The sequence below is a fragment of the Stegastes partitus genome, unplaced genomic scaffold, assembly GCF_000690725.1.
Source record: "Stegastes partitus isolate 25-593 unplaced genomic scaffold, Stegastes_partitus-1.0.2 Scaffold1239, whole genome shotgun sequence".
NCBI lineage: Eukaryota > Metazoa > Chordata > Actinopteri > Pomacentridae > Stegastes > Stegastes partitus.
In genome coordinates, this window is record NW_007578970.1 from 147420 (window position 1) to 166700 (window position 19281).

General features: G+C 39.9%; 1 protein-coding gene across 1 annotated transcript in view; it reads left to right on the forward strand.

Annotated features, from left to right (window-relative positions):
• Positions 1–19281, forward strand: part of LOC103369093 (leucine-rich repeat-containing protein 16A) — a 103487-nt gene that overhangs the window by 51024 nt on the left and 33182 nt on the right. Inside the window, exons 6-17 of the mRNA XM_008297702.1 lie at positions 1547–1644; positions 1857–1927; positions 2866–2939; positions 3143–3218; positions 9393–9481; positions 10340–10434; positions 11809–11895; positions 13961–14064; positions 15769–15846; positions 16348–16424; positions 18155–18259; positions 18519–18588. Coding sequence (XP_008295924.1) covers positions 1547–1644; positions 1857–1927; positions 2866–2939; positions 3143–3218; positions 9393–9481; positions 10340–10434; positions 11809–11895; positions 13961–14064; positions 15769–15846; positions 16348–16424; positions 18155–18259; positions 18519–18588 — 1024 coding nt within the window. The remainder of the gene's footprint in view (positions 1–1546; positions 1645–1856; positions 1928–2865; positions 2940–3142; positions 3219–9392; positions 9482–10339; positions 10435–11808; positions 11896–13960; positions 14065–15768; positions 15847–16347; positions 16425–18154; positions 18260–18518; positions 18589–19281) is intronic.

Here is a 19281-nt window from a genome sequence, read left to right on the forward strand (position 1 = left end):
TAAGATAAAATACAAACCTTTTTTAATCCAGAAGGAAATTCTTGTGCCAGATGTTGCTCAGAAAAAAATAAATGACACAGCATTATTTTTTACTGATCTATTCTAGCCCTACTTTAGTTTACTGATATCATTTCAGTATTGCATCGTACTTATATCCTATTACTTTTAGACTTTTTAGCCACTGTTTCTTATGTTGTGTCATTTTGCTTTTTCTAGGTAATATCTGGCACAAGAACTCCCTTTGGGATTAATGAAGTTTTTATATTATCTTAATTAGATGCAGTGACGAAAAAGTAATATGATGTTAGTACGATACAATACCAACATATGAAAAGTAAACTAAAATAATGGCTAGAATAGAACAATATAAAGTAATGATTGCAGTGATACTGAGATAATAAATAACATGATAATGCAAAATTGCTCCTGAAAAATGAGATTAAAATGAAATATTGCACAATACATTAACATTGTTGTACAGGGAAGTAAAATATTGCAAATATGATCAAAGTTTTGCGAATGAAACTGAAATATTGCACTTGAGAAATGACATTTTGCACATTAAAATGAAATGCAGCATGATGCAGAAACTGATATCGCACAAATTATTGTGAAAAGTAATATTGCAACTGATATTAATATTATTGCTCAGATTATTGCTGCATTATTTAATTCAAGTAATTCTTCCAGGTTTAACCCAATATCAACTCCATCTGTATATTTTCAGACTATTGAGCACACCTGAATATAAGCCACACCCACTAACTTTAAAAAGAAAAAATAAAATTGTACATATGTAGGCCACACTTGTCTACAAGCCGCAGGTGTCCACGTTGTAACATGAGATATTTACAAAGAAAGATGTTACAAGGAAAGATTTTTTTAAACTTTTAATTAAATACATACCAGTAACATACACAAATACGTACCGTAAATGCTTTTTTTCCGAACAGTGCCTGTAACCTACCAGGAAAAGTCATTGATCGCTTTCTTCATCTTCCTCCTGCGCACTAAAACCACTAAAGTCGTCTTCTTCAGTGTCTGAATTGAACAGCCTCAGAATTGGTCACACACTTCCTCAGTCTCTTTTTTGTTGTCGTTCTCAATGTCACTTTCGTCTCGAGGCAAATTCGGAAAAATCCATAAATTAGCCGCATCATTGTTTAAGCCGCATTGTGTGTGAAAAAAGTAGCGGCTTATAGTCTGGAAATTACGGTAAGTTACAGGTTGGACATTGCATCCACATGTACTGTATTTTACATCCAAAAATATCATGTATGTGGAGATACTATCATGTTGCAACACTGATGTGAATCTGATTTATTATTTTTCATCGAGAACAGGAAGCATGAATATAATGCAGAAATGAGCACGGATGTAAAACCATAAACATTTATAACCTCGTATTGTGAACCACACAAGCGACTTTGATCTTATCAAGAGTCTCATGTTTGTATTTTTGAGCTTTTTTTTTTTTTACCACTAGATTTTAATTTCTGCTGTTCAGGTAGTTTTATTTTTAATACTTAGAGTCTTTTCTCCTCAGTAAAGTGATGAAGAAGCTTTGCATGGAGCCTCCAGACCGGCTGCCCTCTCTGCAGACTCTATGGGAGAACAACAAGCCTGCTGAACCTGGACCCTGCGGTAGGAACCTGTGACTTTCTAATTGTGTTTCAATGCTGCAATTATGTGTGTGTGCACCAAAGGTTTAAGTCACTGCTGCTACTTTAGTAGTTGTATATGGCGAAGGAAATGGTGGTTTCTCATTAAATCTGTAGTGTCAAGTTAACAATCCCCTTGTCTCAGCTCCCCTTTGTTTTGTTCTCCATTTGATTTCCATTTGTCTGTGTGTGCAGGTGGGTTTTCTCAGATGTACAGGTGTGTTTGTGACTGGTTGGGGCTGCCGTACAGAGAAGAGGTGCAGTGGGTAAGTGTTATTTACATTATATTTGTGCAGTTTCACAGCTTTGACAGATCCTGGTTCAACTGTGCTGAGAGCTGCTGGCTGAATGACATGAAACTGCATAAAGTCTTTTCATTCATAGAATAGCCACAATATATGAATCTATGCAGTAGCCTCTCCTTCATGTCTGTATCTCAAGATCTTTTTTTATGCTTCTTCTTGTCCAAAAGAGAATACATCTTTTTCTCCTGTAAATATTTCATCCATTATGTGCAACAGGGATGCAGTCAACAAAAGAAAGCCTTGGTTAATTCGGATCCTACCTGCTCTTCAACCAAAAAACTCACGTTGCGTGTAGATAAACTAAATCGACTCTACCTGCCAAGTTTATTAGCCTAAATGAACTGTAAATACACACAAAAAGCCAGTGTTTGCAGCACATTAAATCATTTTGAACTGCTTATTTTTAATTAAAACGATAACAACAGACTTGGAGCCAACCAGCCGCCCATATTGATTTCCAAAAATAGACTACAAAGACTGATCATCAAGCACACTGACTACTGAGGGATACAATTTAGACAACTTAGCTGTTGCAGCTGGTGTTTGCAAAGCTTATAGTTTATTTTTTGGCTATCCATTTGAACAACATGTAGCCACAGTGCCGACTTCTTTGACAAGTCGTCGATAAGTTTGGAGCCGACTCCGAATAAACACTCAGTGCACGTTGAATAAGTTACACCCAACAGCTTCCACTGGGTTGAGCGAGTTCAAAGTTGTGAAAATGCGGGGGGTGTTCACAGGTAGTTTGTTGCTGTTGCTGCTAAAAATAATGGTTCAATCCTGGATTGCTATTGCTGCCCAGTGAGAGTTTGGTGTGATGAGAGCATATCGAGCAGCCGCCTGATCTGCTCTTTCTGTGGTCAGATGCTGTTATCTTTAATGAACTGTTTCCTCTCAAGGATGTAGACACCATCTATTTGACGCAAGACACCAGAGAACTCAACCTGCAGGACTTCAGCCACCTGGAGAACAGGTGAGTGCTCATTTTACCGGAGCATCATGTAAACATTCAAGGTGTACACAGACGAGGACCATGTGGGAGAAAACAAAAAGAAAACAGAAAGGCAGGCACTGTAGGGGATACATGATTTGTTGTAGTCAACAGTTAGCTGAAGGTGGAACTGATGAAGAAGAGTGTGTAATGGCAGCTCTGACCTTTCCTCTCCTCCTCCTCAGGGATCTGGTCGCTATCATCGCAGTCCTGGAGTTTAACCAGTGGTTCACCAAGCTCTCCACCAAGGATTACAAACTGGTACGTTCCTCTCATGAAGGCTCAGCTTTAGTTGAGGTGTTGATCCAGCTGTGTGGTTGTTTCTGAGGCTGTAGTTTGCTGCTGTTGGACTGTTTGGAGCTTTTTGTCCTCCTCTTTTATATCAAATATATATTTATTCACCTCTTTACGTTCTCATCAGAGCAGTTTCTGTCACCACTCACATGCTCTCAAACATTGCTTGATATAAACGATGGTGTCGGTCCAGTTTTGATTGAAATGAGTGAGGAAAGCTGCTGTCAGTTTCCTCCTTTCACTTGTGTAAATCTGTTTCTCACTTCCTTGCTGCTTTACTACAGCACAGTGCTTCCCGCTTCATCAAAAGGCAGTTTTCCACTGAGGCGCGAGGTGGCGTTTACAGGAACAGCCCCTAATCAGCTTTTCTGTCTCCAGTTGCAGTGGAAAACCGCCTTATGTCTTCTCCAAGTTTAAGCGATTAGCATCAAGACCTGCATAACAGTTTTTCTCACAGCCTAGAGGTTGTTGTTTTTTTTTTCCTCCCTTGAAAGAGGTTCTGCAGGAGTCAGAACACACACTAAAGCTTAGGATGCCTTAAAATGACCCACGAGTTCTTGCAGTAGAATATAGTTGTTGGTGTTTTTTGCCATATGAAAGAAAAAGTCTGTCAAATCCCATCAGCTGATCAAACCAAAAGGAGAATCAAGTCCATAGCAAAGCTGACCGCTCTGTGACTTCAAATTTTCTGCTTTAAACTGAGGCGGGTGGTATTTTATTATCCTAGCCTGTCAGCATTTTCTAATTCAAGTGGTATGAGAGGAAACTAGACTTTTGCATCTTCTCTTCGCTTCAGAAACTCTGGAGGGAGATTTTAGCCAATCAGTAGGCTTTTTGGCAAATGAGAGTGTATAAAGAGCAAAGTGAGAACAGGATTTGGTGGCGTGGTGGGTTAAATAAACTTTAAAAATGAATGTTGACCGTTTAGCTTGAAATACATGCTTGTGTGCTGGACGGGACTCAGAACATTAGTTGTTGTTTTTGCTTTTCCAGATTTCTGCCTACTGCAGCTTTAATGACCAACATCAAAATGTTAACAGAGACAAACTAACAGGATGATGTTAAGAAGGCATCATGTTTACCCTGAACACTGTTTACGTTCAGGTTGTTAGCTTGGTGGTTTGACTGTCAGTTATAGGCACAGCTATAGCTGATGAGAATATTGTTATTTTTCCAGATATCTTGCCAACTGACGGACTGGAGGGCTGATATTGCTTTGCATGACTATCATACAATGACCTCAATTGTTAAAAAAAAAAAAAGCTGCCTCTTCATACTATAGATATTTTCCCAATTACACTTTTACAGGAATTACAAACTAACCATGCTGAATGTATCTTCCATCAGCTTGCTCCTCTGGATACTGTTTTTAAGCCGTGCTGCATTTATTGTATTGATCCAGTAGATTTTAATTTCCTCTTAGTTGCTCGGTTTTGTTTCAATGCGTGTGTCCTCTCTGCTCTGTTTGATGACAGTTCACCTGAACAAACCCTGAATTTGTGCACCGCGACAGTTTTTATTTTATTTTATTTTTTTAATGAGATGTAGAGTGAAGTCATCTTGGGGAAATATCACAATTTTAAGCTCAAATTTGCTTGATTTTTAAAATCCGATCCACCACATTTTCTGGCTCTGAATTTTTAATGGAAAAAATGCCAATTCTGATGAAGCAGAGATTGAATTTTATTACTGTGTTGGAGCAGGTAATGATTGGCACCTGATTAAAGGTTCATTCCGCTGCAGTTGTTGCCACTACTCTCCTTTGGATGAAGCTCGGTTTGGATGATGGATCGTTTGTGCCTCCTTCGCTGTTGTTTTGCATATTCCACTTCACATACACCACATCTTTCCCTTCACCTCTGGCTGTACGTATCTGCCTGTGCAGAGTTTTCGCCCCTTTGTTTCCTCCTGTCTGTTGACCGAGGATCAGTCCAATGTTCTTGTATGATAAGACTCCTAATCCAACCGAGACAAAGGGGCTCCATGTCTTGGGCTGCTGCCCCCCTGCAGCACTCCATTACCAGCGCTGCGTCTCAAGGCTTCGCTCGGTCTCACCAATTACCACACACAGCTCCCTCCGTCCAAACAATTATCTCACGCCTCCGTCACACACGATTCCTTTTGTATCGACTTTTAGAATCCAGCGTGCAGATTTAGGCACGAATGTTCACGCAGGCACATGTCTAATGTGGGTCCTTTCTGTTTGAGATTAGTGTTTTATAATGGACCCTGAGCTGAGTGTTTTATGTTTTTTTTGGGGCTATTGTTGGTGATGGATGCCACTTGTTATGTTTGGACAGTGTTTGAATGGTATTTTGTGGGTTTAGGAGCTTATGGTTAAAGTCTCCTATGTATCCCCACTCTGTTCTACACATGTGCATGTTTGGACAGCGTTAATGAAGAAGCTGCAGAAATCAGGGCTGCAATATTATTTTAATTGTGCCAGCAGAAACAATAGCAAGTGTGACAGAATAACAAGGCAGGAACAGAGTGAAAGAGGGAAAGTCATGACAGAAAGCAAAGATTAGAGATGCCAGATGAATAAGGAAATTAGTCTAGTTGTGTATTTTATGCGCTTTACATTTTCTTTCTATGGAAACTGCACAAGCATGGCAAAAAGTAATGCCTTTAGTTATAATGCCAAAAAAAGTTTAGTCTGAACTTCATTTTTTTTTTTATTTTACGAGGTATAAAAGTTTCAGGACTGGTGTCACAAAAGATATGTTTCAAATCTAAACTACAAACTACAAGTTTTCCCCTTCGTAGTAATCCCCCTGGAGTCTAACACACTTTTCCAGCCTTCTCTGCCATACTGCCATGCACTCCTGGAAGGATTCTTGCGGGATCTTCTGTCGTCACAGCCATCTTGATGTCGTCCAGGTCTTCAAAACGGGTCCCCTTTATGACCCCCTTGAGCTTGGGGAAGAGGAACAAATCCCATGGAGCCAGGTGGGGTGAGTAGGGAGGTTGCTCCAGCACGGCGATGTTCTTCTCAGCCAGGAACTGTCGGATGCTCAGGACATTGTGAGCAGGTGTGTTGTCATGGTGAAGCAGCCACCACTTGTCCTGCCACAACTCTCGCCTCTTCTCACGCACTGAACAAAGCAAAGGACCTCTTTGTAGATGTGCTGGTTGATGGTCTGAAGGGGGAAAACTCATAGTTTGTAGTTTAGGTTTGAAATTTTTCTTTTGTGACACCAGTCCTGGAACTTTTCTGACACACCTCGTACATAAATTCAAAAAGTGGAATCAGCATGTCCAACATTTTTTCTTTCCATCCTAGCCGCTCTGTGTAAACAAAGCCTGCAGTTCAGCTGTAAAATCTCTCAGTTTTTGTCCTGTGACTTTACACATCAGCTGTAGAAAGATGTGTCACCATGCTGAATGTATCTTTCAACATCTTACTCCTCTGTATATTGTTTCTAAACCATGCTGTATTTATTTTATTGATCCAGTATTTTTGATTTTCTTCTCAATTGCTCAGATTTGTTGCAGTACTTGTCTCCTCTCTGCTCTGTGTGAGGACAATTCACATGATTGTGTCATGTTTTTAATTTTATAATGAGATGTAGAATGAAGTGATTTTGAGGAAGTATCACGATTACAAGCTTAGATTTGCTTAATTTTCAGAAAAAAGGAACACACATGGTTAGTTGACAGACTCTCAGAATAGGTTGAAAATCATTTTTTTTCTGTTTCTACACTTTCTGGCTCTGAAAAATGGGATAATTTGCCTTTTTTGGGGGGAAGATGACATGTCTTTCACACTAGTATGCAGGGTTTTGAGGTTCAGAGGGTTAAATAATTCATTATTATATAACGAGACGTAGAATAGAGCAATTTTGAGAAAATGTCACAATTTTAGGCTTAGATTTGTTTGATTTTGCTTGGATTTGCTTTGAACTGTTGTATCTGTACTGGTGACCCATTAGAAGAAGAAGAAAGCCATTTTTGTCCTTCTATTCAGGATGCAGCAACATTTAGATTAGAGCTAAAAAGACACACATTACATTACAGTTAAAAAAAAAAAACAAAAAAAAAAATACAGTTAAAAAAAAAAAACATAACCATTGCACACAATAGAAAAGCGGCACAGTAACAGTTAGCAGCTATTGCACAAGAAAAGAAACGGTCTGCAGGAAAAAGAAAAGCACAAGTGGTTGACAGTTAATCCGCAGCCTTCAGGCCACAGAATCACCATCTCTATCAGCAGACTGGATAATATAACACACACACACACACACACACACACTCTGCAGGCTCCACAGCGAGGGATTAGCTGCTCGTCCTCAGTTCAATCAGCCTGTTTGTCTCGTGGCCTAATCAAGATGCTGAGCCAAAAATGAGGAGGAGGAGGAGAAGGAGAGGAGGGCGATAAGAGGACTCTGATCACCTCAGCGTGTGATTCTGCAGCAAAACCAGGTCAGAACAGCACAGCGTGACCAGGCAGTTATTTAATAATGGTACAATCCACATGCTGACAGAGTCTCTGCGCCGTCACCGGCAGTGTTATTGTGACTGCTGTGGAAAATACTGACTCCTTTGTCCCTCCTCCGCCGAGCTCCCCTCTCCTTCCTTTTCTCCATTTCATCCCTCACTACCCCCTCTTCTCCTTTTTCTGCATTACGCCTCATCCCTCGCTGCCCTCCATCCTTCATTCCTCTTCTTTAATACTCATAGTTTCGCAGAGTAAACACGTGAAACAATAGTCGCTTTCTTCTATCTTTGTCTCTTTCCATTATCTCCCGTCTTTCTTTCCCCCCCCCAAGTTCTGGACAATGCTGCCACTGTTTTGTCCACGCTGAGGCTGCTGGCGAACAGAAACAGCCCCTTATAGCTGTAATGTCACTGCGAAGATTAATAACAGCATAATGGTCCAATAAAAGTTGTGTTATCATAATGGGAGCTGTTTGTGTTGTGAGTCAGAGCTGAATCCGTGTGGCGTCGGAGAATGACGCAGCACACAGTGAACTGGGTCAGTGAACATGTAGGTGGGCCGTCGACATTCAGCTGTTGAATTTTTAATTTTCTCTAAATATGAGTGCTTTCGCTCCCCCTGGGTTTTGTTTCCTGTGGAGCCCAGACCAGAGAAGCGAGACAACTTTCTCCCTGCAAAGTGTCCACAGTCGCCTCTCTTCGTCACGCATAACTGATCTTTAAGTGGAGCACACAGAATTCACTTGTTTTTTTTTTTTTTTGCGTTCTACAGCTTTAATTAGCATAAATGAGCAGCTTCCTGGAGGTTTTCCGCACAGAAACACTTGAGGGAATCAAGCAAAAAGTACATTTCTGTGTTCTTTCTGTGACCTTCAGTGTTGTAGTGAGTGAGTTTTGCTGTTCTAGATTAAAGTGTGTTTTTTTAAGCCTCGGAGCTGCTTCAGTTAATTAGTGTATTTTTGTGCTTTTGGTTAAAAATAATGAAGAAAAGTATTTTATTTGATCAGAGAGATAAGAAATACTGCACAGCTTTGGGTGTGACTTTCAATATGTAATGACTCTTTTTTTCTTTGGTACTAAATCAAAAACTGCAGAGATGGTTGTACTATAATATCTTCTCCGCCGGTTCTGAGTGTTTTTTGCTCCTGGCATATTTTTACTCATCATTTTTTACTGTGATGTAAAGTTTTACACCTAAATGGAAACAGCACAGTCATGGACAGACGTAGAGAGAACTCAAAAAACAAAAGTGTTGTTACTGTAACAAAGTAAAGCCATGCATTTTTTAAAAAGCTGAATTACCATGATTATTTATTTAGCAAAAATTTCAAAATACTGGAAAGAGATTGCAACTCTATATACTATATGCTTCTTAAATGTTTAATTTCATTCCATACACTGCCTGCAGTTCACCTGAGTAGTCCATGAATTTTTGTCATGTGACTGTTGGTCACAGCTGAGTACCTTTTGGCTTTATGGTTGCACCAGACAGCAGAGAATCTTTCTATTTTCAGGTTTGTTTTTTACAGAATCTATTGCAAACAGTTTATTTTTTGTCATAGTTTTAAATGAGACACAAGTGATTTTGACAAAATATCACAATTTGAGTAGTTCAAGGACCTTCGGAAAGTTGAAAAGTCTGACAATTCTTTCTGTTTTCACTCTCTGATAAATGATGTAAAGTCATCTGACATTTGTATTCAGTCTGCAGATGTGTGCGAGCAGATCCTTCGTGTGGTGTCCCGATCCAGTCGACTGGAGGAGCTGGTTCTGGACAACGCAGGACTCAAAACGTAAGATAAGGGGCACCCAAAGAATTTTACATGTCAAAGACTCAAAGTGAGGCCATGTGTAATCATTAGAGTCAACTTAGTTTGAGCTTGTTATTGCAGGTAATAAGCAAAAGAAAATTCTGAGGAAACTCTTAGAAAGTCAAAGCTTCATTGTTTGCCTTCAGATTGTTTGCAGGGAATTAAGATGTAAAGATGTTTCACTAAAAGGGTCAAGCAGAAGAAGCTACTTTGCATTTACATTTATTTTGGAGCTTGACCCACACTAACAGCCACAGTCATACCTTTTTAGAATAATTTTGTAAATGTATCTTTAAGAACTCCCCGAGCTATATGAAGGTCCAATACAAAGTCATTGGAGTGCACTTTTAAACAAAAAGGGCCGACATTACCATGTAACTTATATAACACTGCACATATCTGTGATAAAAATCAGTTTATATTGATTTAATTGGTATGAAAACAACAGGAACAGTTCAGTGTGTATGCAACCAGGTTAAATGTTCGACGTTTACCCCAAAACTAGGCTTAAAATGCACAAACTGACAGCTGCAGAGGGACGTCAGTTTCGGTCAGCTCCGTGAGGAAAATAGCTCCTTCTGGGTCAAGTTCTGATGCTGAATCCGTTGCTGACACGGTGGCTTTTTTATGCCGTTTCTGTGTATTCAGCTGTTTGAGAAGATTTTACTGGCAGAACACATTTGGTCGCTGCCTCACCAGTACTAATGTGACCTCTCAGAGCAGCTTCATTCAGCTCTGCTTCACTGCTGTGGCAAACAAAATGAATATTTATTATGCTCAGGCTTTGTACACATACAGCACATTGATCATATGATGGAAACACCCTTTCACCACCTGCAGAGATTTTGCCCAGAAGCTGGCTGCTGCTCTGGCCCACAACCCCAGCTCAGGGCTCACCACCATTAATCTGGCCAACAACCCGCTGGAGGACAGAGGTAAGACGTCTGTGCTAATGTATTCATCTCAGGTCTGTTGTTCTGCCGCTGTGCTCTTGTCTGTTCTGTACAGTAAATGCTTATTTCAACTACATTTCTAGACATGCTTCCTTTGCTGTCTACATTAAAATGACCAGAATCAGACTCAGGAGGCGGAGCAGTTCCTCCTGCATGCCTATCATGGTACTGCAGCCATGTTCCCCTGTTATTCTGCAATAAGCTGAATATTTCATCACCTTCATTCTATCCAGGACACATGAATTAAAGATAGATTCCACCAAATATTCGGCCTGTCACATGTAAACATGCAACAGATTTCTGGGGCTCTCTGGTTTATTTGTTGTCTTGTAAAATTTACCAGCAGGATCTGTTGAAAATGATGAGACTCCTCTCACATAATAGATCAGCGGCTTTATGCTTTTATACAAATACTTTATATATATATATACAAAATAAACTGTTTGTTAGACTATTCAGAAGTTGTTGTGATTGATTACATATAATATACATTTTAGAAATTAACAAAAATGTAAACAAGAAAACAATTTTGGTGGAGTTCATTTTAAGCAGGGTTTATCATAGCCAGGCACTGTAACCCACATTTATATATGTAACCTAATGCGACCCTCTGAACTTCCAGCGGCTGCGTTTTCTTTGCTCCTGTCTCATTTTTCCTCACTGTGGACTAATTTTCTAACTGCAATATAAAGTCCTGCATCTCTGTGGAAACATAACAACCATAAAGAAGGAGAGAAACACGTCTATTGTACAGAATAGCAAAGTCATGATGCGTAAATCCTAAAAAAAAAGAATCACAAAAATGAAAAAATGATTTGATTTGATTATTTATTGTACAGAAATTTTTAAAAAACCAAAAAACTCAAATCAACATTTTCAACATTTTTCCAAGAGTCTCCAGGTGTTATCAATATTGGAAAAAATGGTGGATTTACATAGTATAAATATTATACAACTTATATGTTTAGTTTGTTTTCCTACAAAATAAAATAAACATACAGGTTTATTATGAAATTCACACAATTTTTATCATGCGACTGCTGAGTCGCTCACATCATCTTGGTTGTGCAGAGGCGCTCAGGATTTAGAAAACTTGGCTTTTAACCGGCAGGTTTCGAGGTTAGAGGGTTAAAATATAGTCAAATTTTAATAAAACATACACGGAGAAGTTGAGTATTTACGTAAACTGATGGACAATTAATCATATCTGTGTTGAATTAATGTGCAAAACGCTTTGTATCTGTATCAAAAAAGTCCTCCTAGTGATCTTGGCTGTGGGAGAAAGAAGCTACAGCATCCCTGTGAAGCAGAACTGCCCAGAAGAAACTGATTTTCTCCTTTTGTCTCTTGCTGCAGGTGTTTCCTCGCTGGGTGCTCAGTTTGCCAAACTCCGTATGGGGCTCAAGCATTTAAACTTCTCCAAAACCTCATTGTCACCCAAAGGTAACGGGTTCATTAAGATATAGTAAAATAATCTAAATGTTGTGTTGTGATCAGCAGACTCTCTTGTTTGGGTTTTCATTTATGCTCCCCTATGAGCAGAAGCAATTCATATCTTCCACTTCTCTGATCGTGCCTCCAGCCGGCATGCTAATGAGACTTAATTATCGCACTATTAACGCTGTAAGTGAGAGACGGATCTGCAAAGTGTTTGTACAAAGACAATCTGTGCACAGTCTGCATGTTTCATTCGTGTAAATGCTGCTCTCTGCATCAGCAGAGCCGTACAGTTGATATATGATGAAAAAAAAAAACATAAAATGCTGATTGTGCAAAGGCTTGCTTGTAGTTAGGCTCGTTGTATTTTCTAGATTAAATGCGTGTTTTACTTGCAGGTTGAATTTCTTCTTGGTTCTCGTCCAAAGTAAACTGTGCAGCGCCTACAGGGGCAGTAAACATGTTCTGCTCTGAGGCGATCAATAAAGAGCTGCCATATTCCACAGTGTCGGGTTTGTTCTGCTTAAACTGATAGTATAATCTATGTCCCCGGTGCCCAGAGCAACAGCAGAGGGTTGAGGATGTGTTTTAACTCCAGTCGTTGCTGTACATTATTCAGCAGATCGCTCATTTGATCTTCTCCCGTTTGTTTCAGTCATTTTTCCTTCATCGCGTTCGTTTTCATCCGGTTTGATCCGATCAGACAGTCGGATCTTTATCTGTAGTCCGTCAGGGTTTGGCAGCATTAAAGTGTCAGTTCAATGTGTCAGTCATGCGATAGACGTGATGCAGGTCAGTGGTTTGTCAATACCAGACACGTGCACTGTACCGTAGAAATACATTTTCCTGTCAAACACACACTGATCACTGGAAAACTGGAGCACCTCATGAGGGTTTTTTTGGAGCTCGATGTTAGATAATAATTCACCCTCTGAATTCTGAGCAGTTTCTGGGCATTTGTTGCTCTTTTTAACTACAATATGACGTCCTGCACCTCCATGGACACAGTACAGCCAGGGCTAGAGTCAGACAACAATGCATTTTGTGCAGTATAACTAAATTCATAAAAAAGAAAAAATATACAAGTTGAATTTCTGGAATCAACATGTTTTTGAGGAGTTCCCAGGTTTTATCAATACTGACAGAAAAAAAATACATTGGTTCTACATACTAGGGATATTTTACTACTTACATTTATAATCGGTTTGTATGCTTTTCTGCAGTTCAGACAAATTTTTTCCTCAGTTTCTGTGACATGACTGTTAGTCGCAGCTGAGTCGATCATGTTTTTTCAGTTCTGCTCAGGAACACAGAATTTTAAATTATTTTTTTAATGGAATCTGGTTAATGCAAGCAGTTTTTTTTCCCAACGTTGTTTAAATAGGACATGTAGAATAAAAGGATTTCGATAAAATATCCAGATTTTAAGCTTCGATTGTGGTGATTAGTTCAGAGACTGGTAGAAAGTTGAAAATCTGAGAATTCTTTGTGGTTTTGCAGCTTCTGGCTTTGATAAATCGTGTTATTTTGGTGATTTTTTTGGGTTGAACATGTCTTTCAAACACAAGAAGAGACTCAGGAGGCACATGACTGATGAAAATGCAAAGGATTTTTTTTAGGAGTAAAAATATTCACATTTTAGGCTTAAATTTGCTTGATTATCCTGATGGAACAGCACGTCACACACGATTAGTTCACAGATTGTCAGAAAAATGAAAATCCAACCATTTTTTTTGTCGCTGATAAAAGGTAGTAAACCTGCTGTTGGGTTTTGGGGCTCAGATGGTTAATTAATTTATTGCGATACATTTTTTAGAGCTGATACAAAGAGAGACTGTTTCATACTTAATATGGCGTGACGCTGGTGAAGGCAGAGCATCACTTTTACAAAACCACGAGAAGCTCTTTTCACTCTCCATCTACATTCTGATCCAGCTCTTTCCTGTCTTCAGCCACTGCTCATTTCCGCTGCCATTTCCTTCAATATGCTGTCAAAATATCAAGTGGAGATTGGAGGTTTGCGATAATTCTGACGTTGTGTGTTTGTGTGTGTCTTTTGTGTGCTTTTTAGGGGTGAACAGCCTTTGCCAGTCACTGAGTGCCAACCCGTCCATCCCCAGCAGCCTCGTCCATCTGGACCTCTCAGGGAACATGCTCAGAGGAGACGACATGCAGGTACAGAAAACATATTTTGTTGGGGGTTTCTTTGCATCAACATTTGAAAAAATAAAGCTCTTTTACTGTCTGCAGGGATTTTTTTTTTCCGTCTGTTTGCAAACCAACAACATGTGTGGTTTTGCTGCAAACACAATCTAACGCTCAGAGAGTTTCTGATCCCTCTCAGAGCTGCTATCAGTGACTCTGATCTGGTTGGAGGCTTCTTCAGATCAGATCACATCAGTTTGGTGTCACTCTGCAGGAAAGCTTCTTCTCGGAAAGTTCAAAATCTACTGAGAGCTAGAGAGATAAAAGCACGAGAGAGAAACTGCAGCCAGACAGGTGTGCTCAGAGGAATTATTTTTCTGTCCGTCCATCCCATTCATATGAGAACGATGCGTTTCCCTGATGGACGACATGATGTGGTCAAAAGAAGCTATTAAAGAGAATTTCCCGAAGCTACATTATCTTGACACAGCAGTGGTTGGTGATTTAGGTCTTTGTGGGATTGTGGGACATGTTTCCTTTCAAAGGAAGCACCTTTTGAGCAGCTTTCGTCATGGCTGCCACCTAAAAAGTTCTGGATAATTTCAGTCAGTTCAAAGCCTTCGTAAGCAAAAATCCTATCATAGGATGAACTGATTAGATTGTAGTGGTGAAAGTTCAGTGTGTTCAGTTCATCATGTTCTGTAAAGACACTTCTGTGGCCAATATTTAATCCCGTAACTCCAGAACAGAAGAAAGATAGTGACCATATCTTCTGCAGGATCCACTTGTTAGAATTTGTTGCTTCTTTGCAGCATCATCCATCCGTTTGAACCCATAAATCCAATGTAACTCTTTTCAGTTTCTCTCAGTGAATTTACACACTTGAGTCTTGAGTCTGGACAGACTAAACTGAAACCTCCCTGGTTGGTGGAGGCAGACAACAGCAAGGCAGTAATTCCGGTTGTATGTGGAGCTTAACAACATCTAGAGAAATATGCATTTGATGCTGCGGGACTGAACACAGATGACAAGATTGAAACCAGCATCTTGTCTGTACAGTATGAGGCTTTGAGACACAAGCAGCTGGCTAGCTTAGCTTAGCACAGCCTCCAAAGATCACTGATTAATGTGAGGATCCTGCAGGCAAGTCCTGAAGAAATGATGCAACACTAAACCGTCTCTCAGCTCGGCCTTTTACTGGCTTCAATAGATGAGATCACGGCACTCGGATTCTGGCTTCTCTCCATTGGCTCCCTGCTAGCTTTAGAATTGATTTTAAGATTTTGCTGATCACTTTTAAGGCATCCAGCTTCAGGCTACAGAGCAGAAATGTTGCCCTCACATGAGCCAGCTGGCAGCTTTCAGGCAGGACTCCTCTGGTTGGTCCAGAGCTGAGGCTTCAATCTAACAATGACATCAGGATCTGTCGGCTTTAAAACAAGCTGCCTGAGGAGTTACAGCTGCAGAACCAGTTACCACTTCTTAAAACCCATTTTAATGGGTAAGCTTTTATGTGACATCATTATTTTGTTTGGGTGACCTAATATTGACGTAATGCAAAATGTATTTTTTCGTCTGTTGTCTTCTTGTTTCAACTTTATCTTTTGCTTCTTCTGGGAACCTGCTTTGTCTGTCCAAGCACTTTGTAAACCTTGTTTTGTTCTCTGGATATTTACAGCACAAGGATTTCTTCTGTTTTTACTCTGAACTTTGTTTTTGATGCTTTTATTCCAGCATTTCTACCACTTCCTCGGTCAACCCAACAGCCTGGCGACCCTTGACCTCTCCAACACTGACTGCTCATTGGACCAGGTTAGTCAATCGAATTCAAATAACATCCGACCCGGTGCATAAGGTGAATAAATGGGTCTAAATGGATAATTTTACAAGACACATGCTGTTAGATTGTGCCTCATTGTGCAGCACTGAAAGATGATGAAGTGCTTGGCATTAATATCTGCGTTGCATGCAGTCTAATCTATTTTCGTACACCCACTCAATCTGCTGCTGCATACTGTATGTGATGTATTGATGTGGGTCTGAGAGCCAAACACAGCTTATTGATTGGCTTGAGATGTAGCCAGCTGTCAGGCTGTCACTGAGGATATTGATTGGCTCCTAAATCATATTCTGTTTCTCTCACGTAGAGCCACATGTAAATACACATGTCTAAACACATTGCAGGAGTTGAAATCTTAATGAAACGTATCAAAACTTTCCAAAACAAAGATTCATGCTGTAACAGAAACCAACAAATCAGCCACTGCTTTCACTTTTGAAATGTTACCGTGACATGCTGTGTGTGTGTTCCAGGTTTGCTCGGCTCTGCTGCGAGGATCGGCCCAACATCTCTCTGTTCTCAACATGTCAAAGAGTGTCTTCCCTCACAGGTACAACAACAAAATATAACAGAAAACCGATAAGGAAAATTCATTTTGATTGGCTTGTCTCTTAAAGGGTTTGTTAATCAGGGTGTTCTGAATACACTGGAAGTAATGCTTCTGCTACAGCTGAATGCAGTCTGTGTAAAACAAGAACAGAAGGGGAATTTACCGGAAAGGTTTCAAAGTCACAGCTGAGAAGACATTTGTAGTTATTTGCATCTTTTTGGGAGTTCAGGATCTAAATGTAGGATTGATAATTAGCTGCGTCCCAAACCTGTACAAACATTAAAAATGTCTGAAATGTCCTGTCACGTGCCTGCTGAGTCTCTTATTGTTTGTACAGTATCTTGTATTTATCGGAAATTACAAAAAAAAATCCTGGTATTTTCAACTTTCTAACAGTCTTTCAGCTCATCATCTCTGAGCTTAAGATTGCCATATTTCATCAAAATCCCATTATTCCAAAAATCTAAAAAAAAAAAACAACAACAACAAAGCTGCTAAAAAAAATAAGCTGTTTGCATGAACCAGATTCTGTAAAAAAAAAAAAAAAAAAAAAAAATTTCTTCTTCTACTCTCAACCAATAAGCCAATATTGACTCAGCTGTGACCAACAGTCACGTGACAAAAATTCACGAACTTTTTCACTGAACTCGGCTGAACTGCAGGTTGTGCAAACACAGCATGGAACCAAATTAGAAATTTAAGTAGTTAAAATAGCTAAAGTACACTGAGCCAACTTTTTTTTTTGCCAAAACTGATAACACCTGTGGACACTTGGAGAAATGTTGTACATGTGGATTCCAGCTCCTTTAAATTTTTGTATAAGTAATTATTAACAGAATTAAACGTCTTTTTTTTAAAAAAAATTCTGGTGGAGGTGCAGGACTGCTTGGGTTTACATAGTGCCTTTACATCAGACCTTTATTCCAGGAAATGTGTCTCTATGTTGGTGTGTGACCCCTGCTGGTCACCACATGCCATCACATTTCAATTTAAATGTTGTGTGTCAAGGTCTAGGGTGTAACAGATGGATGAGGGGTGGAGTTTTCTCCCATCATTATCTCCTCTTCCCAGTATGTCTCCTGGGAGTTGAGATCTTACATCAATGGAAGAGGGGGGGGAGTTGGAGAGGAGAGATGAGGAGAGGGAGGTGAGGAAGAGGAGGATGAGAGAGGACATGAGTTCAGTAAATGTGAAAGGAATGAAAGGATACTGAGGCCAATGCAGAGAGAGGAAGCAGTGGAGTCACGGTGCTACGAGTGAGTTTCGGTGTATGTGAGACTTTGACTGATGCTCTTTTTTTATTATTCCGTCTGTATGGTTTGACTTATGGGGTGAGGAGAGTTTCTTAAACAGGAGATAAAGTGGGTCACAGGCTTTTCACACATGATGGGGAAATCTTAACGTAGGCTGCTGCATTCAAACCAAAAAAAAAGCTTTTACTGTTGTCTGAGAAGTTGCATTTTATGTGATCTGTGTATAGGTAGTCTTGTTTAGGCAGCACATACAATACATTGAATGTGATATAGAGAAGATTAGCATGACCCCTGTGAAAGGATGAAACTCAAATTCAATTTATTTTACCAGCATGATGTGCACGTTATTTTCCGTAACTCTAAAATGTGAGTAACTGGAGACCTTGAATTCCCCCAAGGGGATGAATAAAATACCTATCTATCTAAATATCTACATAGTGGCGTTGTTTCATTGCTGTTTTCTTTCTATCTCTGCAGGAAAGGTAAAGAGGTTCCTCCTTCGTTCAAGCATTTCTTCAGCAGCGCCGAGTCTCTCAGCTCCATCAACGTGTCAGGAACCAAGCTGCCGCCGGAGGCCCTCAAGTGAGATTCATTCACATTTAATGTGTCTGAGTTGCAGCTCTGTACACTTTGTTCCTCATCTTTATTAAATATCTATACTGTCATTTAAATGTACATGTGCAGACTTTTAGGTAAAAAATAAACTTGTGTCGTCAGCATAAATTGCAGACACAGGAGTTCAATGGTTTTTTTTCAGAGACAAACTGAAGACTTAGTCGGCCTCCACTTTTCAAATAGTTCCTTTTTGACTATGGATGTGTATTTTTTATTACTGTTGCAGAGCTCTGCTGCTCGGTCTGGCCAGTAACCCCAATCTGAAGGATGTGTCTGTGGACCTCAGCTGCTGCGAGGTGAGATTCATAGAAGGAGGTCACATTTACAGGAACGGCCACATTATCAGCCTTTCTGCTTCCACTGTGGTGGATCTACCAGCTTTTACTGCGACGTTAGCTCACAGTCCACCAAAATGATCGAAGATAGTAGTTAATCAATGTAACCCCAGTTTATGGGCACATAGTAAACAACAAATAGCATAAATGTATCTCATAGTTAATGGTGATGTTCAACACTGCTAATCAATGAGGACATCTAGAAGGAAATAAAATGGTACTTGTTGTCATCTTTAGGTTCAATCTATCGAGTTAAGCTAATTAGCGGTGCAGCTTAAACCCAAGAGTTGATACCTTTTTTCACCCTGAATCACATTATTATTACTAACTGATTCTGTAAAAAAAAAAAAAAAAATAAATAATCTTCTCCTTGGCTCAACCGCTGAGCCTTCAATGACTCAACTGTGACCAACAGTCCATCCATCCATCCATCCATTTTCTATACACCGCTTAATCCTCATTAGGGTCGCAGGGGGGCTGGAGCCTATCCCAGCCGACTTAGGGCGAAGGCAGGGGACACCCTGGACAGGTCGCCAGTCCTTCGCAGGGCCACACTTAGAGACAGACAACCAAGCACACTCACAGTCACACCTACGGACAATTTAGAATCACCAATTAACCTCAACATGTTTTTGGACTGTGTGGGAGGAAGCC